This window comes from Hippocampus guttulatus, chromosome 11 (assembly GCF_054856545.1).
Source record: "Hippocampus guttulatus isolate MCC_2025c chromosome 11, RoL_Hgut_1.0, whole genome shotgun sequence".
NCBI lineage: Eukaryota > Metazoa > Chordata > Actinopteri > Syngnathiformes > Syngnathidae > Hippocampus > Hippocampus guttulatus.
Genome location: NC_141271.1, coordinates 20,948,966 through 20,970,675, shown reverse-complemented (window position 1 = coordinate 20,970,675; position 21,710 = coordinate 20,948,966). Strand labels below are relative to the sequence as shown.

The 21,710-nt window shown below is 50.5% G+C and overlaps 1 protein-coding gene across 4 annotated transcripts; it reads left to right on the top strand.

The window, feature by feature from the left end:
* Positions 1-446: 446 nt before the first annotated feature.
* slc39a10 (solute carrier family 39 member 10) lies at positions 447-20,302 on the top strand. 4 transcript variants are annotated; one of them, XM_086123739.1, is made up of 11 exons: positions 447-497; positions 4,937-5,011; positions 7,655-8,643; positions 9,481-9,658; positions 14,630-14,805; positions 14,890-15,057; positions 15,736-15,844; positions 15,924-16,190; positions 16,403-16,483; positions 18,357-18,547; positions 18,727-20,302. In XM_086123739.1, the coding sequence occupies exons 3-11, from the start codon at positions 7,675-7,677 to the stop codon at positions 18,877-18,879; spliced, it is 2,292 nt and encodes a 763-aa protein (XP_085979865.1). In that variant the 5' UTR covers positions 447-497; positions 4,937-5,011; positions 7,655-7,674; the 3' UTR covers positions 18,880-20,302. The 4 variants fall into 4 exon arrangements, with proteins under 4 accessions (XP_085979865.1, XP_085979863.1, XP_085979866.1 ...); XM_086123737.1 differs by having other exon boundaries at positions 451-502; XM_086123740.1 differs by lacking the exon at positions 447-497 and adding an exon at positions 3,149-3,167.
* The last annotated feature ends 1,408 nt before the right edge of the window (positions 20,303-21,710 follow it).

The following is a 21,710-nucleotide window of genomic DNA, read 5'->3' as shown; positions in this document are numbered from 1 at the left end:
CTGCGACCATAACTTATGAAGCACAAAATCATTCATGTGAATACTTATCTGCTTTCAAATTGACACACGGAAACTATAAATGTTTCCTTTTGTACCTTTCATACATCGAAGTGAAATTGTGACCTCATGATAGATATAGCGTGTGCACACAAATCTAATATGTAACCACAAAATACTAAATTGTCATGAAAATATTATAATATGTGCGCATGGAATAGCTATATTCTCTGGTTTTATCTTGTAGACTGAAATTAAGAGTTTAGTTTAAAAAAATAAAATAAAGTCGGTATGTCATACTGCGCTTTCTCGCCGCTGTACTACAAACCCCATTTATACGCCAACAGCGTAACTAGCTGTCCCCGCCTCTTTTGCAACGGCAGGAATACTGCGCAAGCAACGTTGGGGAATTAGGGTTCATTCTCGCCGCGTGACGTCATATTTGCGGAAGCATTTTTTTTTTTCGTACCGAGCGGAGAGGAGCTGCACACGGCACTCGAGTGAGGTAACGACACGAAAAAGGCATTTACGCTCCTCTTCATTCACTCCCACAAAACAACATGGACACGATCGCGTGGCCTGGCGCCCACGCCGATATATTTGCCAATTCTCGGCACTTGTTGAAGCGCAACTAGCAAACACCCCGACTGACGAGCATGTCGTTTGGAAGCTCTTCTCCGCTGCGCTCATTTCCTGCGTGCTCGTCTGCTGCTAGCTCGTGTTGCTTTGCTTTTTACGAGCTACTTTAGCCGTTCTACCAGGCAGCTGCTCCCCGTCAACGTAAACTAAGGGGCTGCTGGGAAGAAATGTCCTCATTATGCGCCAGCATCTTCTCTTTTCTTGTCTTACTGGCTCATTGTAGCACTTTCTTTTTGACGGAGGCTTCCGAGCGTGTTTCTCCTCGCCACGTGCGGCGAAGCGAGCAAACGTCGAATTGTTGACTAGCATTCTCTTTGCTGCGTCTTTATTTGACCACTGGTAGTCATGATTTATGGACAAAGAAGGCTGATGGCGCATCTTGCTTTTTTGGGGAGGGAAGTAGTCATCCGTCTGGCACGTCGGCAGAGTCCCGCCGGTCTATTTCGGGGCCTCGTCGAGGGTTGCATTTGCAGCGCAACCCGTGGAACCAATACCCTGGCTAACCACAACGACGTTTTCAAAGTGAATACATTTAGATCACGGAAACGCGTCCGTGGCGTCTTTCATACATTTCAACCCAACCGCTTGCCCGTTGCCAGCTATTTGAGAGCAGTTTAATGGATTTCTCAAACCCCGCAGAAAATTTAGTTCTGGCACCAAACAACACGGTGGACGCACTGAAATCAAGCCGAAAGGCAGATTTCTAGAAATGCGGGGGTACAAACAAAACAAAACACAAAAACAACAAACTTTGGGAGGCAGTTACCGGAATGAATGTCATGGGTTTCCAGTGTGTTTTTCCCACTCTGTTTACACAGCCTGGAATTGATCGAAATGATTTGTTTTAATCCGGTCAAGTTCAATACAACATTATTGACTTGGTTCAGAAGTAGATAGTGGTTCACTCTCGAGCTAAATGATTCTCCATCACCTACTGTATTCCAATGCATTTAATTCTTTTAAGGAATCCATATAACAACAACATGAAGTCGACCGCAACAGTTTGTTTATCGTGATCAATTAATCGCAGCTACTCCTGGCGATTGCGACTTGTGTGCTGTCATTCAGCGGGCCAGGCCCTGCCTTAAAACCGAACACCTTTGAAGTCACAGATACGCCCGCCAGTGTAGAGCATGAGGATTGCCAACTCAAGTGGTCAAAAAGTTCAACCTGCACTTCACGGGCATGTTTTCATATTGGTATTGTTGCTTAAGAATGCAAAATACATTTTCATTCCATGACTTGAATCTTCGGTTCCGAACGTGTTTCGATGGCCCCAGTCTAACTTAAGATAAGATATCCTCTATTTGTCCCGTACCTCACAATGAATGTTCTATGAGTAACTGTCATGTTGACTATACCGTGGCCATTTTTTTTTTTTTTTTTTTTTTGCTTTCAGTCACTCGTGATGTTTAGCTCACCACAGCCTGCAGGTGAGTGAAATAGGACAACCCTTGACTCGTGCAATAAAGACCAAATCATCTGACCGTGTGTTCACAAAGCATAAACATGCTCTCAAGTCATATTTCTCTCCATGGATCAACACAATTCACTTGACTGTTATTTTCAGTGTTTAAAATGTGTCACATGAAGCAACACAAATAAAAGAAGCCTTGCCCCGCCCCCATAATGAGCAAAACCTGGTCTAAAGTCAATAGCGCATATTTAAGCTGCTACTTAAAAAGCCCGTTGGAAAAACATCGTTATTCCCGCGCAAGCTTTAAGTAAGCACTTCTGCCTTCTGCTGGGCTCGATTTGAACAACAACAAAAAAGAAAAATAGACGGACCGTAAATGCCGGCGTACTCACGATTGGTAAGATGCGAGCCAAAAGCTCACTTGTTGGGCGTGCTTCAGATTGGAGAATTCCATCGCTAATGTTAACTTTGGAAAGCTTCATAATTATTAGCGCTCTCTAATTTGCAATAAATGATCATTTAGTTTTAAAAACAACAAGTCCGGGCAGGGAGTACAACGTACCGAGTCGATCAGGAGTGTTGCTAAGCAAGGGAGGGGAATCCCGCGGCGGCAGTTCGCTTCCTACGGTTTGTCGTCACCGAGGCCTCTTGGCGAAAATCGCATCGTGTTCATTGTCAGGCAAAGTGGCAAAAGGGAAAATCAATGATGTCAAATCGGTACTTTGAAACGTGGACGTTAGAGCGGCGCAAACGAGGCTCCGCCTTGATTGATTTCTCGGCTGACTTTTTAAAGCGCGTTTCAAAAAGTTGAAGAATTTCAGAGCGGCCCCTCGAATGAAAAAGTTTGGGCACCCCAGACGTTGCAGTATCGTGTTCAATCGATGCCCACGATGACGTGGCCCTTGGCCAGTTATTCTCTTGTAAATATTGCCCACATATTACAGGTCACGCGGAATGTATCTGCTTTGAATCCCGCGTGCACGCACGCACGCACGCACGCACGCCGTGCCTCCCGACGTCCTCCCCAAATAACTTGAGCCTTTGGACTTGAAAGCATTTAGTGGTCTTACCTTGGGCTCAGAGTGTACATGTGCTTGCCGTGTTTGGACAAGAGGTAAGGACCACTTCCTGCCGTTGAAATACTTTTTTTTTTTTTTTTTCCAAATCATTTCTTCAAGTGATTATTTTGTTTGCTTACTTGTATTTCTGGCTTTTGCCCGGTAGCCAAATGGATGTCGGAAAACAGGACAGTAGCGCGTACGTGCGGAAGAGTCAACTCATCAACCGATGGGTCAATGCAAGTCATTTCTCTTGTTACGGTTTGTCGTTGTTAAAAAATATATATATATATATATATATACTGTATATATAAGAGGCATGAAGGGGGCCATGTTTTTTTTTTATTGGCTTGTTTGTTTTTGAAGTCCCCGACTGCCGATCCGTGCAACAAACTGACAACCATGCTAGACGTAGCGCAACCTTTGAAACTTTACGACAGCGTTTGCGGCTTGTCGGTCTGCTTTCCGTTTTGCATGCTCAGCTCGATTAAACAAAAATAAGCGCCTTTGCCAGATTCTCTTCATTGTGTATTTTGGTACAGTTTGGGATCGTGAAGACTCTCGTGCATCTGAGTGGATTTGAAAAATTGTGGGAAAGTTCCCCTTATTTCAGTGTTTCAACTCGTATGTGCCTTGAAAGTCATTTTATTTCTTCTGCCGTCTCATTTCGTGAAGGGTTTCGTTAGCTGTAAGCTGTGATCATCAAAATGCAAGTGGAAGTGCACCCAAATCGCTTCCACGTTTTGACCTTCCCCCCCCCCCCCCCCCCCCCCCCCCCCCGATGAAGCACCCTGCTGAACATCGTTCAAGCTTGAAGCGGTTGAGCCGCCGACGTGCCATCCAACGGCCTCGCCTCCGTGTGCGCCGACTCAATACGGCAATTTTGTTTTCTCGTAAGAAATGTGAAGCCGCGTTGGGTTCCCACATTGGATCTCTCCCCCACCCCCCTCCCCTTCTGCTGCCGTCCCGTGCTTGACACCGACATGAGAAACAAATGAATCGGTCATGTGGGAATCATATGAAGCGGCTCAGACGTTTGCGCATCGGCGATTCCCTCGCGAGAGAAATAACTGGGCCCCCCCCCCCCCCCCCGCTGTCACCGGTGACCTGGATTTGACACGGGCGCTGCCGCCGCCACTGTTGCGCCATCTTAATTTTACCTCGAAACATTTTGAGCACCCCTCCTAGAAATCCAGCACCGGGACACTTTTAAATATGTCAAAAAAAAACATTCGGTTGACTCATGGGGGGGGGGGGGGGGGGGGGGGGGGATTTTTAATTGGAACATGAGGAGTTGTTTTCATGTATTTATCTTGAAAGAAAAAAAAAGGGCTTGAAACAGAGCCTCGAGTCTTCCTTTGACTAATGGACGTTGTACAAAGGTTGGTTTGTTCAGTTGGGTGGCAGGTTATATGATTTTTATTTATTATTTTTCTGAATGAAACGCCTCCATTCCGTGCGCACGTGTTCCCCTTATTACCCTTGCGAAAGTGTCTCGCTGACTCAACGACGTTCACCTTCCGCCCGGCAAATGATCATCTGCGGGTTCATTGGGAAGGCGGCGCCCGTCAGTTAGCGTCCCGCGGCCACGGGACGCTTTCGCCGGCTCCGCTTTGGCCATCAGAGCGATGAACAAAAATGCCCAGCGCCTTTTTCTCCGTCGGCTTACGGTCGCGTCTCCGGAATAAACCACAGTCACAGAAAAAGCGCATTGGTCCTGCTCAATTTGATGAAATGTGAGGTCACTCCTCAAAAACGGACCAATCTTGACATGTTTCATTTAACAGCATTTTCTTCTCCTCCCCCCCCCCCCCCCCCTTTCTAGAATACAGTTTTCAGAAGTGCTGGAAACTCGCAGAATCAGAAGTGGAGGGTCTCAAGCAGGAGGGAGCATATTCACGTGAGTCATCCAAACTCGTCATTATTTACGTACGACAAATCTCATTTCCAACCGCTATCCCAACCGCCTCCCCGAGTTTTTTTTTTGTTTTTTTTTTTAAAATCGAGTCGCTTGTTCTCCCCGTGCCTGCGTGGGTTTTCTGCGGGTACTCCGGCGTGCTCCCACAGTCCAAAAACGTGCCTGGCGGGCTCACAGGTGACTCGAAATTGTGATTGCGCACGCGAATGGTTGTCGTGTGCCCTTCGATTGGCTGGCGACCGGTTCAGGGTGTCCCCCGCCTACTGTGAGATGACAGCCGGGATAGGCTCAGGCATGCCCGCGAGCCTCCTGAGGATAAACCGGATCAGTTTATGGATTGATGACTGGATGGCGATGTTCCCAAAAGTGACTGAGTAGCATGCCCCGGAAAGTTGCGCCCATCAACGCGAAACACGGCGGACGCGTCGATCATAACAGGCCGCACGAAAAAGTCTCGGGGAAACCTGGCGAAAATGTCATCAGAAATTCAGACCTTTTGCTTTGAATCAGCCATTCTGGGCAAATTCCAGGGAATCACATGTCAACCACCTCGTACTGGACTTTCTCTTTCAAGCCCCCCAGTTTTATTTTCAGTGACTTTCCGCAGTCCAGTCATCTCTCGCATCTTGACAAATGGCCACGAAATTGAGCACTATTCAATTGGCACCTCCGGCCACAATAAGAAAAAGATAGCAGCTTTGCGGCTTTTGTTTTGGTGTTCCCTCCCCAAAGTCGAGGCGGCTGCTGTCATCAAGTGAACACAGTCGGGCTCTGTGTCTTAGTGGGAGGGTGTGCTCTCCAAACAGGGCCTTGCCTTTACCCGATCCTATCAGCGCTGAGGTTCATAGGTCACCGGCGTCTTGTGTTTATAAACACCGCCGACAGCCATGAAATACGTTTCTCGCCACGCTTGACGCCGAACCTTTGGTCGGCGCGCCGTCGCTCCCGAGTTCACGCCTCTCATTCAACGCCCCGAAAAGGTAAGTAGATCCTTTTCCCTTTTTCCTTTGCGCACTTTGATTTGAGAATGGGCAACTCAGAGAATGGAAAGAATGTGTCGGGGGGGTGTGGGGGGGGGGGGGGGGGGGGCAAAAGCATGTGGTTGCATTCGGCAATGTGAAATTTTCACAAATATTTCACCAATAGTCAGGAGCTGAGAAAGTCTTGATGGAGTCTGCTGGTTGATGGAAAACTGCCTTATCAGATACAGTATCTGTCAGATGAATGACCCCCCCCCCCCTTGTAGATTAGGCATGTAGAAGGGTTGCGGGGGGTGGGCGGGGGGGGGGGGGTGTCTACAATTGCTATCACTTCCTAAAATGAATCCCTTCTTGTTCATGGTATGTGTCGCCATATCAACATAAAAAAATAGTCTGCAAGTATATCTGGATGGGATATTAAAATGAGAATGAAAGATTTCCTGTTTAAAAAGCAAAAAGTGGAAGATTTGGTCTTCTTTCTGCCTATTTGACTTCAAATGTTGCCTTTTGGTGAAAATGTGACTCTTTAAAAAAATTCAGCACTCTTCATCACTCGTCTGGAGATATTTATCCATTCATCTTTTATCGGAGAAACGCGCACCCCAACCTTCTTTTTCGGAATCAGTGCTCATTTACGAGAGCGCCGCCCATCCGTCTTTGATCAGTTCGAGGCCACGTAAACCTTAATCTGTCCCTTTTAAGGCCGTCTCGAAATTTTCATTTGCATTTGACCGTGAAATAAACACTTTCAACTCGCCGCCAAAGCGGACGACGAGCTAACGCGCATGGCTAGCATCCGTTCATTGCCGCTCCGATGGCACGTCACTCAGACACCAGAGACGTAGCCACCAATACTCATTTTTGAGGTACTTTTACTTCTGAACTAAATTGAAATTTGATTTCGAAAAAAATATTTTCTTTTGACGTGCACTTAGGTACCTTGTCTCTACAGAGCGCGTTATTTGCCCCAATATTTCAAAATAATCGATTTTACACGTCTCGTTGCAATTATTTTTGCTCCCGGTTATCATACCGTGTGAATTTGAAGCTCGCGGCATGGGCCGGTCTCAATTTGTCATCTTCGATGGTGTGTAAACGTGACGAAGAAGCCGGCTGGCGGCAACCTGCGTTTGACCGTCTCGCCTTTGCCGCGTGCCGGCGGCCGTGCTCATCTGACATCCGATTGAGTCCTCAACCCCACTTCCGGCATTCTTGGCCCCGCTTGCCCCTCAGGCTTCACGGGAGACCTTATGAGGATCATTTGACTCCGGTGATATTGCGGCTTCGGGCTATTATTTTTTTAAACAGTGGGGGGGATGAGCAATTTGTTGCTCAATTCTCCAAGACCGTATTGTGTTCCGGAAGGCTTGTCTTGTTTATTAGATGTGTAATTCTCAGCGCAATGTAGACGCTTTGAATATTGCATTCAGAAGCGATATGGCGCTGCGTGGTGATTTGCTCCGTGAGCCGACCCCGTTTCCCTGCTTTTCGCATCTTTTGGTGATAAAACGCACAATTGCCGAGTATCTGAATAATATGGAGCAGGTCCAATTGAACTCGGCGACCAAAAACTTTGGCGACCGAGGCGAGGAAAAAAAGACGGCGTGTTTTGAGATTTGTTTTTCCTTTTTTTTTTCTTGTACAGGGGACCAGAAGTTGGGCACAATGCGAGTCCACGTGCACACCAGGTTTTGTTTGTTGTGCGTGCTCACCTTCCTCTACCATCAATCCAGCCACTGTCACGGTGACGGCCACCGCCAGCAGCATCGCGGTCATCGCCACGCCCACAACGACCTGCAGCTTTCCGAGGCTCCCTATGTGACGAGAGCCTCCCCGCCCGCCGAGTCGGCACTCCCCGACGGGGCGCCTTTAGAGGAAGAGCAGCAGTTTTACATCCAGCGGTTGTTCAGGCGCTACGGCCGGAAGGACCGGCTTGATTTCCAAGGGTTTCAGAGCATGCTGGTTAGCCTGGGTCTCGGCGAAGTCAAAGTGGTCGATGTGGCCCACGATGACCTCGGGCACGACCACGTCGCTCACCTCGACATCCTGGACGTGCAGGAGGGCCTCCATTCGCACGGCAAAGCCCACGGCCGCAGCCACCCGCATCACGGTCCCAGCGCCCACCATCCGCACACGGAGCGCGGCCCCACGCGGTGCGACCAGAGCACCGCCTCCGTCACGCCTCCCGGCGCGTCGGGAGAGCGCTCCCATAAACATCATGGCGATCACGATCATAACCACGACCGTACACACGGCGCGGAGCACGGTCACCATCACCATCGCGCCGAAGACGACGGCGGCCGTCATTCTGAACGCGCTCTGATGGGCGCGGCTTTGGCTCCGGCCAGCCGCGAGCGTTCGTCTTCCGCCCCGGTGGACCTGCGGTCTTCTCCCGCCCCCGCAAACGCTAAGTCCAAGAGGCCGAGGAAGCCGGGGAGGGTCCGAGGGCAAAACAAAACCCTCTCATCTACCGCGGTGCTGTCTGAAAACCACGACCGCAGGAACGGAGTCGACCACGGCCACGGCCATTCTCATAAAGACAAGCGAGAAGCACCGGGAGGCCCCGACAGCGCCACGGTTCCGGGCCCCATTTTCTCTGCGCATGCCAGTGGCTTGCCTCACCAGCATGAGGAGGTAGAGCCTCAAAATACTGCCCACAAGTGTTGCGGGTCAAAGACACCTTGATACCATGTCTGAGCCCCGAAAAAAACAAACAAACAAGCAAGCAAACAAACTAAAGCCATCATGAACCGCCAGGCATAGACAACCTTTTCTTCTCCCTCCTGGAGGCAGCACTTAATCAGTGAGCTGACGAATTCCGTTTATCACTTAGAGTAGCAGATCCATATGGGTGACAACCACCCAACAGCCTCAACTGAGCAAAGGCGTATGCGCCGCTTATCAGAAGCTAATGCTAATTGTCGAAAAACAACAACACCGACTGTAGCTCTGCTTGACTTTTTGCTTTGACGTGATCGTGTTTGAGACTGGAAAAAGTGGCAGATCTTGACGCGGTGTAGCCGCCACGTCACAGGCGGACAAAATGCCCGTTCAAGTAGAGATTTTTGTACAGGCTTAACGTAACTGGCTATCTTATGTATGGTCAAGCTAGTAGCATATTTTGGGATGCTTTGGGGACACATTTCAAAGAACACAAAAAAGTGAACACGCTAGAAGAGTTAACATTTTTTTTTTGTTAACACATGACCATGAGCCCTATGACTGTTTTGACTCTTGACCTTAGCCGCTATACGATTCGGCTAGCAAGAGCTTGCTTCAAACTGCTGAATGACCGATTAGCATGTGGAGTATTTTTGATCAATCTTGTTTGATCAAATTAGAGAATGACAAGATTTTCCAATATTCTGTTGGGGGGAGGGGGGGGGGGTATGATTGATTTCAGACTCGAGGCGGGTGGGCAGAGCCAACTTGAAAAGTGCATTTTCCACATCTCCCTCTCTCCTCTCGCAGTGTTTGAACCTGACCCAGCTCCTCCACCACTACGGGCTGAGTCCCGATTCGCTCATCTCTCCGAGCCACTTCACCTACCTGTGCCCGGCCCTGCTGTACCAGATCGACAGCCGGCTGTGCATCCGCCATTACCACCAGAAGGACGTTGAACAGGAAGCCTTGGACAATGTCAGTTCTGGTAAGTGCGAAGCGCGTCATCCATCCGCCTCACACCGGGGGGGGGGGGGGGGGGGGGACGTGTCATTTCAATAACGCTAAGATCAGTCGAAAGCATTCCAGCTGAAGCCTCGCGCCACAAGAGGTAGCAGACAGCGTAACGTGCTCTTGTGTTTGGAGTGCACTCGCTCCTGAATAAGAAGGCCAGGAGAAGTCAACTCTCATAAGGCACTCGAAGCGGTTCAGGTTTTGTCAACTTGACCGAGCAGGTATTTTGTTCTCTCAATTCACAAGAGGTTTTTTATTGATTTCTTGGGGGTGGTGGCAAAAGACAAAAATGCACGCTACCAATGCAGGTGGTCAGACTAAGCCTGATTTAAAAACTGCGCTGAAAAGCAGACAGACAATCACACAGATCGTCGCTCATGTAAATGCTCTCGGGCACGGAGCGCATTGATCACATCAAGTCTTTGCGTGTTGAGACAGAAGGCAAATTCGGATTTCATCTTCTCATGGGGACTCATTAGCGGTCTTGAGTGATTAAATTAAGTTTCTTTTTTTTTTTTCAGACAATGCTCTGGTTTTTTTTGGGGGGGGGGGGCGAGAAAAACTTTGACCTAGCTGACCGTTTCGTTGCTGCTGTGACTGCTTCCTTGTGACGCGTCTTAAAAGCAGCTGACCGAGCGGGCTGGGAAAACCTTCCAAAAAGGGCTCCCCGACCCGCTGGAGACTGCGCTCCAACCCCCCAGCAACTGTTCTGAAGACATGTCGCAAGGAAGCGGCAACGGCTTCTCCTTTCCTTGAAATTGAAAGGGGGCGTCTCCCTCTGGCTGTGCGTTCATCTTCTTCTTCTTCTTTTTTCTTTCCTTCTCATTTTCTGTTATACCGAGCACTGATGACAATTCGCCAGAGCATCATTTCAAAATCAACATGTTAAAAAAAAGATTAGGGTTAAAAAAATTAAAACATTCAGAACTAATGGAGTGCCCCCCCTCCCCCCATAAACTCTTATTTCCGGAGACAAGGGAACAAATTCATCATGGCGGCGCTGGCGACTTGGATGAAATGTGGCGAAACACACCATGCTGTGATTTGCTGCTCAGAGGTTTCGAGAAACCGCCAGCAGATGCTCGCGAGAATGAACAAACCTTTTGGTTCGTGAACAGTGAAAAAATGGCTTTGGAGAGCATTGCAAACCTTTTTTTTTTTTCTTTACAGATGAGCTTCGAATAGCGCCTAACAGTCGTGAACAGCCGTGACAGTCCGGGGAGTGTTTTACTCCCCGATGGCTTTTTATAAACTCCAGACGGGAAGCCCGGCAGAATGAAGATGAGATGTTGTTGTTTTGAGTTAATTAGTTACAGGACGTGGAACAAAGTTCGTTAAACCATAAAGTTTGCTGCAAATTTGAAGAACGGGCAGTCACCGTTTGTGACCACAAAACAAATGCGCGCCGATTCCGATAACCGATCAATCCACCCCAAAAAAAAAAATCTACAGTGAATAAAAACCCGATGCTAATGACAGCAAAGATATGAATTACAGGCAGAACAATGGGCAGTTTTACGAGACTTTGTTCCAAAAAGTTCGAAAACATGCACACGCAAAAAAAAAAAGCCTAAAGTGCTGACTTTATCTTTTGATGGAAGACGCAGAATATAAACAGCAGAAGGAGGGAAGTTCCTGGCAAAACCTGATGATGTAAGATGCCCTTTAACGTTGACTCACCCCCCCCCCCCCCCCCCGCCCCCTCCTTTCTATTATTTTCGTTGCCATGAAGCGCTGACTGATCGGAACCAAACTAAAAACCGGAGGCGACTTTCTCAGATGTCAAAACGCCCGCGCTGGTCTCAACACGACCTTCTAATTCATCTTGCGTTTGAGGGAATACCAGCCAAGTCGCGAAACGCACCCCATTTTAGCTCTCTCAGGGGGGGGGGCCATTTTGCCACTTGCTGTCGGCTGAAAATGACATCACAGTTGTCCGGGGCTCAACTGTGATGTCATTTTCAGTCGACAGCAAGTGGCAAAATGGCCGCCCCCACTACCCTTCCTTGAGACGGACAAATTTGGGCGGCCTCTACGACTTAACGTCCCCAAACGCAATATAAATGAGAAGGCCGTGTTTCGGCTAGCGTGGGCGCGTAGAACGTGTCATCGTCGACTTCCTTTTACGAGATGTGATGTCGTGAAAATGGATGACGCTGAAACCTGTTCGCGGTTGGCCTTGTCGGTCGTCGCACGTGCTGGATTTGAACGCAGATTTCCATGGCCGCTTGTCGCTGACAGAACATTTGGGCATGAAAGCAATCGCGTCGCCAATGTCCGATGCTTTCACGCCGACTTGTCATCCCTCTTCCTGTTTTGTATGCACGGATGAGTGATTTGTGAGACCGTCGGGTTTTTTATTGCATCGTCCTTGCGCCTCGCTCTCCAAGCGGGGAGCGATCAAATCGCGCCTAATCCGGCGAAGAAAAAGTCATCGTTACTACTCAGTTGGCTCTTTTCAGCAACACGTGTAGGGACTTTTTAGCGTCGTTCTCGGAGACCGTGGGATGGCCCCCGTGGCAGGTGACATTCAGCGCTTTGTGTGCAGACTGCAAATGGGCGGCGCCACCCACGGGGGGGTTATTTATATGTTAATTGGGTGTTAGCTCGGGTTGCGATCAGAATTTGAATTTCCTTGTGGGAGGAGCTAATAAGGTCTGCGTCGCTGTTTTCACTTCGGTCCATTCCCTCTCTTTTTCTTTTTTTTTTTTTTTTTACGATAAAAAGCAAATGTGCCCGCGGCAGCCCCGCGTCACCGTCCCGAAAATGGAAACGTTAACAAGGAAGACGGCATGAAGGAGTGGAAAAGGGCAAGGCCAGCTCCTCGTTAGTGACAAAAACCGGAGGCGCCGGACGCTGCGGCAAGATTCATCCATAGGCATCAGCGCGCGCCGCCTGGGCTTTCTTCCGTTTACCTCCTGCCGGCATCAGTGGGGGAGCTGGGAAAATGTGCGCTTGTCTTCTGCGTGCTTCCAGAAAAAAAAAAAAAGGCTCTCTTTTTTTTGCACTGTGCCAATTAGGAGCGCTTAAGTGACACCCCGCACGATTTTTCCTGAGATGAGGCTCACGGGAAGGTCACGGTGAGATGTGGACGGGCGGGTCCGCCCCCCCCCCCCCCCCCAAAAAAAATCTCCGTTGCCGTCATCGCCGACCTGCCCGTCGCCACCCGCTGAAAAATGAAGTGTGCCTTGACACCCGCAGCATAGAAAAGTGAGGCTAACTCGTAAACGCGCCGACGCGGTGGGCTGCGCTCTCTGGCGGGATTGTCTGACTTTGAGGACAAGCGCAACTTGCGTTTGTGTTGGCACAAACAAGACGAGCTAAAGGCCTCGAAACCGCACGCTGCTTTGAAGAGGCGGATGTTAGCTGATGAGCTGATGTTAGCCACTTGATACGCTTGATCTGCTTCAGTGGCAAGTCCATAGCAGCCATTCCCCCCCCCCCCCCCAAAAAAAATATCAACAAACAGGAAGAGTCCACTGGCGCTCATTCAACCTTTGCAGGTTGCCATGACCCAGATGGCGTTTTCGGCAAAGACATTTTAATCTTCAGACTGATGTTTTGACATGGAGCTAAAAATGACTCGGGGATAGCGGGAATGAGGCTAATGAGGTCCTTCCCCCCCCCCCCCCCCCTCCCAAAAGGCAACTTTTTCCTTTAGCCCAGGGAAATGCTTTTTCAGCGTGTTCCTTAATCCTACAGCCGCTTAACGAGACGGTGACAGCTCGATTCCGTCCGTCCCTCTCAAGACCACTCGGTCAAAGGCGTGAGACGCACAGACGTCCCCACTCGGGGTCCATTCGACAAGGAGAGGCGGCGCCGTTTTTGCCGCTATGAGTCATTTCTCCGCCTCCGGCGAGGCGATGACTTGAGAGATGGATCCTTGAACGCGAGGCAGCGGAATTCATCCGGCAAAGCTTCGTCAAACTCCGAGGCGGCGCGATTGCCGGTTATGGATAACGAAGCGGAGACGATCAAAATGCGGCGGAGGCATCCGAAGGGACCGGCATGCCGCGCAAGTCGGTCGATCCAGAACCGGAGCGCATTCCAATGCTCGGCGACGAGCGCAGCGCAGGTCCCTCTCACTGCCACTCGGATTTATGCCTTCCCTCGGCCCAAACTCCCTCGTCTTTCGTTGCCTTCCAGGCAGAAGTGTCCGAACTCTCCCTTAGCGATGAGGTGAGAAGCTCGGTCATCCGGGGGGGGGGGGGGGGGCTCAGAGTCCGGCCGCTCCTCCTCCACCGTTGCCGGGTGAGGCGGCTCGGGCATCGGAGTAGGATGCCTCCCCGCTGAGGCGTTCGGGGCACATGCCGCCGGCGGGACGATCCGGGACACGCCGGAGAGACCGTGTCTCCCGGGAAGAACCGGAAGAAGTGGCTGGGGAGAGGGAGGTCCGGGCTTCCCCCCCTAAAGCCCTCGCGACCCCAACCCGGATAGGCGGTAGAAAACGGACGGACGGTTGTCGGCGTTCCCGCTCGCTCGCGGCGGCAGGGCCTGCGCACCAACACGCGCGTGGCGTTTCAGTCAATAAAAAGCCGGTAGGCAAACGTCAGCGGCGAGGGATCCGACGGCGCTTTCGCAAAGGCGCCGGCGCCGCTTGTGACATTGAGTTTCATACCACATTAAGCATTTTGTCCTCTGTGACCAAAAAGTCATCAACTTTTTCACTTTGGCCTCGCGCTGTTTTGACAGATTAAAGGATAGCGTCGCTTTTTATCACGCCGCTCCGCCTCGCGACTTTTCCATCGACGGCGTCGACAAAATAAATCATGAAGTGGGATTCTGCTGAAATGCGGTTTTAAAGTTTCTTGCTTTGGGCTTCGTGTCATCGCAAGGTTTGGTGGATTGAAAAGCCCCCCTGGTAGATTTTCCCCCGTGAGGAGAGAGCAAGTCGCGGGGAGGGGGGGGGGGTTCCCAAATGAGTTTTGTTGATTTCTGTCTCCAGTGTGGACCTGGGTGTGGGGCTTTGTGTCCATCACCATCATCAGCCTGCTGTCTCTGCTGGGAGTGGTCTTGGTGCCCATCCTCAATCAGTCCTGCTTCAAGTTCCTGCTCACCTTCCTGGTGGCGCTGGCCGTGGGCACCCTCAGCGGCGACGCCCTCCTTCACCTGCTGCCTCACGTGAGTCCGGGCGGCCGCTTTCGGGGGGGGGGTCCGCTCGGTCTCCCGTTTGCCGAGCGTTTTTTTTTTGCTTTCTGTCGACAGGCTCAAGGGCAGCACGACCACGGCGGCGACGGCGACGGTGACCGCGCCGGCGATCTGGCCAGCGACTTTGATGGCGTGTGGAAGGGCCTGACGGCGCTGGCCGGCATTTACCTCCTCTTCATTTTCGAGCATTGCATCGGCATGTTCAAGCATTACAAGGATCAAAGGGTGAGAGAAACCGCCACCGGGCCTCAGACTGACGAGGCCGCCCTCGCTACTGCCGCAATCGCCCCCCCCCCCCACCACCTTTAAAGCTCGGCCCTCGTGGGGGGAGACCCGCTCGCTCATTCTTCATCTTGAGTGGGGAATAATGACGGCAAAGAAATACAGTCATTTTGGAACGGGGGCCAGAAAACGCCCCCGTGACGGCACGTGCAAAGCCTCGGAGTCACGTCAGCTTTTTTGTTGGGCACGCGGGGAAACGTCCGCTGTCGCGCAGCAACAGCAAACAATGCGTCTTTCCGCAATATGGCTGCATTCTGTTTTTTTTTTTTAATTTTTATTTTGAGAGAAAGATCCGCAAAGCACTGAAGCGGCAAGTGGTCGAGGATTCGCCCTATTTCACGACTGTCTGAATTTTCAGCTCTGTGGACGTGGAATATTTTTCTGGTGACTCTTTACTTGACTGTCCTCGTGTGAAAACACATTTCTGTACTTTCTGCTCGATGTCAAAATCAGCTTGTGTCAAAATATAGTCCCAATAGATATAAATATAATATAGAACCAAGTCTTTTTTATTGTTACCAGACCCCCCCCCCCCCCGCCCCACCCCTTTACTTCTACTAAAGTGCTAATGTGTGATTTAGCCACCTCTATGAACTAATTGTCCGCGTTTCTTCCCGGAAGGCTGCCAAAAAAGCAAGCGAAGAGGGCAAGATTGGCCGAAAGTTGTCAGACCACAAATTAAATCGCCGCTCGGATGCCGAATGGGTGCACTTGAAGGCGCTCGGTGACGGTGAGTAGCGCCCGCCGCGGCTTTGCCCGTCCCGCCGCTTCTGACGCCCCCCCCCCCTCCTCGCCCCCGTCGCGTTTAGATCCCGACGGCGGCGCCGTCTCCTGCGACGGCGAGCACAATGACACGCAACTCGCGGAGTTGCAGGCGCCCGACGACCCCCCCGCCGACAAGACGGCGGCGGACGGCCACAAGGCCGCGCAGGGGGGGCGCGGCCACGGCCACGGCCACTCCCACGGCGGCAACTGCCACTCGGATCAGGAGATGAAGGACGCCGGAATCGCCAGCATCGCCTGGATGGTCATCATGGGCGACGGCATGCACAACTTCAGCGACGGGCTCGCCATCGGTACGAGTCGCTCTTCCCGAACTCCCGAGCGCCGCGTCTGACGGAAAGCCCGTCGATTGATTTGCCATTGGCGCCCGCGGCTTGTTTTCCCAACGTGCCGACCCCATTTCACCTTTTGGGAGCTCCGCGAACAACAACTTTCTTTGTGTCCTCCCGGAGTCGAACGCGCCTTCCGGGCGCGGCCGACACCGTGAACTCTTCTTGTTTTTCAGGCGCGGCGTTCAGCGCAAACCTCACAGGAGGCATCAGCACTTCCGTGGCTGTTTTCTGCCACGAACTACCTCATGAACTCGGTAAGTGCCGCGCGCCGAGACCGCCCGTGAAATCACCACAAAACGTGTCTCGCGCTTGCTGCGGGACACGGACGACCTCGCCGCGAGATGGCCTCTTTTTGAATGGCAATCAAAAGTGCTTCCCGTCGCCTTTTATGGGGCCCGTTGGCGCCTCCCTTTGCCCCCCCCCCCCCCCCCAAAAAAGTGAGTCCCCTCTGGCAGCGAAATGAAGCCTTGTGCTTGTTGTTCATGACGGCGCCAATCAAAAACGACAAAGGCGCCGGTGCGCCGTTTTCACTCCGTGGCAGTGAGGAATTTTCAGGGGGGGGGGGGGGGGGTTCCAAGCTGTGCTTTGTTTGGACGGAGAAGTTGAGAAGGGGAACAGGCACGCCACACGAGTCGGAATGCCAGCGAAGCGAAAGGTACACTTGAGACGTACTGTAGGTCCGATCAATGTCGTGCTAATTGGCCAACCGGGTTCGATACAACACGAGGCGCGAGTGTCACATTTGCGTTTAGCCCGTGAAGACCACGTTGAGACTCTTTTGAGCCCCGCGCCAGCGTAGTCGACCACTTCATCGAGGTTTGGCCTCTCATCTGAGCACGCTTTGTCACTTTATGCACAGGGCATCAAAAGGATGGCATGAATCCAGATGTGGCATACAAGTAGGAACCCCCCCCCCCTCCTCGTCCCCCCCTCTATAAAATGAATCCGGTCCCACGTCTGTCAGGCAGCGCCGGCGCAGCCGTACAAAAGCAAAAGGCGTGGCCGACTGGCAGCCGGGAGGCAAAAGGCGCCGATGACGAGGGGGGGGGGGGGAAGGGGGGCTTCTTCGACCACCCGGGGCGAAGCTCATTAGCGGCGAGGGCTTCTTTTTAATTGCGGAGGAGTCGGCAAGCGAGGGGGGGCGGGAAAAAGGCCGAGCGAGAGTTCACTGCGCGTTTTGATTGACGGCTGACAGCGGCGGGCTCATTTATTCACGGTGGTGATTAGCCAGGGAGAGAGGCCGCTTGTCACACACGCGCCGGGGGGGGGGGCAAATGTAGGCCGGCGCGCCAGCCACAAATACCGTTGAGACCCGACGTCCGTAATCATAAGGGAGGAGTCGCCGCCTCCACTTGGACCTCCTTTTGATGGCCCAGGTGGGCGAGCGCTCGTCTCTCGAGCCTTCGCGTCAAGCCGGTCGGCCGCTGACTCCATTTTGTCCTGGCAACTTGCCCGCGTTGCCCAACAACAAGATTCGTACCGTGCGGAGATGCCAAACCCGCCTCGCTTGAGCTCGCCCGAGGTCACGCGACTTTGTGCGAGCGTCTTTTGCTCCTACTTTGGATGACGTGAGCGACGCGACGCCCCTTAAGGCGCGCGCCCAACGCGGCGTCGGCAAGCGCTACCGTTCATTCGTGACGCTTTGTATTTGTTTACATTTTTCATGAGATGTGACAAGATGGCGCCGAGGCCTCGCTAATAGCAAAGCGGCGGCGTCAAGCAAATCCCGTTTGCCGAAGATCTTCCTTCTGCTGCTGAGCGGCTCGCCTAAGCCCGGCTTGTTATTTTTTCCCCCTGCTTTTAAAAGGCTCCAGCTAACAGATGGCAACCGTCTCGTTATTGCTCGATTTTGCATGTGAGCGGCGAAATGCGCTTCCTCCCGTCTTTAAAATGTACCGTGCAAGGCTTTTCTTTTGAAGACTTCAAATTCAGTTGACAATGACAGTCATGTGTTTTGAGTCTGTTTTATGTACATTCAACAACTTTTTTTGGAGTTGGGGGGGGGGGGGGGGCATTCAATTACTTGCAGTTTATGATGCAACGGCATTGTTATGCGCAGCCGCAGAAATGAAAGTTTTACGTTTAGGAAAATAAAACGGCCGTGTGCGCGCGCGTGTGAGCATTCAGGCGACTTTGCGGTGCTGCTGAAAGCGGGCATGTCGGTGAAGCAGGCCATCGTGTACAACGTGCTGTCGGCCCTCATGGCCTACGTGGGCATGCTGATCGGCACCGCCGTGGGCCAGTACACGCACAACGTCACCAGCTGGATCTTCGCCATCACGGCCGGAATGTTCCTCTACGTGGCTCTGGTGGACATGGTAAGAAGGCCCCGCTGGCCCCCAATAACGGCCGTGTTCGGTGGGGGGGGGGGGGCTTTTTGACGGGGAGACTTCGAGAGTGTGCGGACGTCGATCTGCCACGCGAGGCCGAGTCGCGCGATCTTTTCTCGTTGCCTTTGTGGCCGCGCCGCGCTAATTGCCGGCCTGCTTGTTGGCAGTTGCCCGAGTTGCTCCACGGCGACAGCGAGGTGCACAAGCGCTGCCAGCTGGGGCACTTTCTGCTGCAGAACTTGGGACTGCTGACCGGGTTCGGCATCATGCTGCTCATCGCCATCTTCGAGGACCGCATCGTCTTTGACTTTGGCTTTTAAGGCGACGCCAACGGGGGGGGGGAAATGAAGAGTGGAGCTTTTCAGTATTCTTCTCGCTCGGCGTCGCATTTCGTGACCTCAATGTCATTTGTCGTGTTTACAGCGCCGTTCCTCTCCCCCCCATCCCCCCATTTAGCCCCATTCGTCTTCCATCAAAGCATCACTTTGACTTAGCACAAGCGAGCAGTCTACCCGGCTTGAGATAAACCGCTCCTCGGAAACTCATTTTGGCAGCTCTTTAAGCCGCCATCTCAAAACAAGAGCAGATCTTGCCCGTTTTGGGGGATTCGGCATGGCTGAAAGCTCTACAATTTGTGCCCCCCCCCCCCCCCCCGTGCATGTTATCCGGGTGAAAATCTACTGTATGTATTTCAGAGGCCTTGCTCGCTAGCTCACCCCGGAACGAGAGATGAAATTGCCGTGGACTTGAAATCGCGGAAGACGATAGAAAAATGTTTGAAGCGTGCCTGAAATGAAATAGGAAGTCGTCCATTTCAGTTGGAAGCAACCGACTAGGCAATTTGCCCCCAAAGCAAATTCAACGTTTGTGTTGAGAAAATGGCCGCCGTTCATGTTTGTTTGAGTGAACAATGACTTGAGAATGGCAAACTTTTTTCTTTTTTTTTTGAAGGTGTTGCTCACTCGTACCTGTTGTCCTTTTTCGCTTTTAGTTGCTTAGAGTTGATTTCCGTTTACACCAAGCGGTACTTTTGCGTAGTTTTTATCTTTGCGTAGTTTGGGTTAACATTTTGAAGCTAAAATCTGCACAACACCGTAAGGATGCCCCGTTAGTGATTCTCCGTTGGGGGGGGGAAACAGCGTCCAATCTTGATGAGTCCCTCCGTGGAACCGCAGTGGCTGATGACGCTTCCTCATCCGTCATCTCCTTCCTTTCCGTCGACATTCCATTGCTGGTTCTGCTGCTCTCGGGCTAAGCTACATCGGTTAGTTTCAGCTGCTAGAATATTTTGTGTGTGGTCGTGCGTGCGCGACCATTTTAACCTGTCACCGTGTGACATCTTTTTTTTGGGTCACTCCAACCATAGCATGAGCAGCAACGAGTGTGTACATTTCTGTGTCGACTGTAAAAATGATTTTGTAGTGCCAAGTTCCGATAAGGACGAACCTCCAATTAGTTTTGCGACTAAAATCAAACAAAAGACAGAAAAAGGCGGGCGGGTTTCTTTCACGAGACATGATTGTAATTTTCCGTTTTGTCAAATGTGTCGTCTCTCTGTCGTCGTGCCTGCTGTATTCAGTGGGGTCAGCTGTCTTGTATGGCAAATCCAAGTTTTCAGTGTGCCGAATTATTTCCATTGGGAAAGCCAAGCGCACGTGTGGCTCGTTTGTTCAAAACCACCTGTGAACATGTGCTCTCATGTTGTCCCAAAAAAAAAGACAAAATAAAAAGATTTCTCATTGATATTATGTCGTCATTCTTCGAACTGAAACGCCTCAAAAAAAATCCGTTATGACTGTAGTTGATGCAAAAAAAAAAAACGCAGTAAGGCGTTTTTAGCCGAGAAAAACGACCATGTATAGTAAGGCGTTTTTAGACGAAAAAAAACGACCATGTATAGTAAGGCGTTTTTAGACGAAAAAAAACGACCATGTATAGTAAGGCATTTTTACCACAAAAAAACCGACCATGTATAGTAAGGCGTTTTTGGAGGAAAAAAACGACCATGTTTAGTAAGGCGTTTTTTGACGGAAAAAAAAGACCATGTATAGTAAGGCATTTTTACCACAAAAAAACCGACCATGTATAGTAAGGCGTTTTTGGAGGAAAAAAACGACCATGTTTAGTAAGGCGTTTTTTGACGGAAAAAAAAGACCATGTATAGTAAGGCATTTTTAGCCAAAAAAAACGACCATGTATAGTAAGGCGTTTTTTGACGAAAAAAACGACCATGTTTAGTAAGGCAATTTTAGTCGAAAAAAACGACCATGTATAGTAAGGCATTTTTACCACAAAAAAACCGACCATGTATAGTAAGGCGTTTTTAGCTGAAAAAAACGACCATGTATAGAAGGCGTTTTGAGCCGAAAAAAATTACCATGTATAGGAAGGCGTTTTTAGACGAAAAAAACGACCATGTATAGTAAGGCGTTTTTAGCCGAAAAAAACGACCATGTATAGTAAGGCGTTTTTAGACGAAAAAAAACGACCATGTATAGTAAGGCATTTTTACCACAAAGAAACCGACCATGTATAGTAAGGCGTTTTTAGCTGAAAAAAACGACCATGTATAGTAAGGCATTTTTAGACGAAAAAAACGACCATGTATAGTAAGGCGTTTTTAGACGAAAAAAACGACCATAGTAAAACGTTTTTAGCCGAAAAGAACGACCATGTATAGAAGGCGTTTTGAGCCGAAAAAAATTACCATGTATAGGAAGGCGTTTTTAGACGAAAAATGTTAGGTTAAAAAAAAAAAAAAACTGGCGTCTTGAAAAACAAAGTGTCATATTGACACAATGTCGATTGCTCATGTCCAGCCAGCTAGTCGAGTGGTTAGTGGTTCTGTTTCCCAGTGCGGAGGTGGTAGGTTCAATCCCAGCTCTGATTTGTGAATTCTCAAAAACATATGGCGCCATCCGTTTTTTGCTCTCATTCACACCAATTCACAAAACACCTGACAATACATGGTCGTCTTTTTGGCTGTAAAAAAAAAAACGCCTTGCTATAAATGGTCGTTTTTTATTGTGAATAATGCCTTCCAACACACAAAAAAAAGCTTGACTATTCATGCGCTTGTATTTTGTCTTGTATTGGGTCTATGTGACGCATTCATGTCGGCCTGGTAGTCGAATGGTTAGTGTGTCTGTGT

Excerpts from the sequence above, each read along its gene's own strand:
- slc39a10 (XM_086123736.1), top strand. The coding sequence starts at position 7,393 with ATGTGTAATTCTCAGCGCAATGTAGACGCTTTGAATATTGCATTCAGA. Across the intron at positions 15,058-15,735 it reads AGCATTACAAGGATCAAAGG|GCTGCCAAAAAAGCAAGCGA; the intron begins GTGAGAGAAACC and ends TCTTCCCGGAAG. Across the intron at positions 18,548-18,726 it reads ACGTGGCTCTGGTGGACATG|TTGCCCGAGTTGCTCCACGG; the intron begins GTAAGAAGGCCC and ends GCTTGTTGGCAG.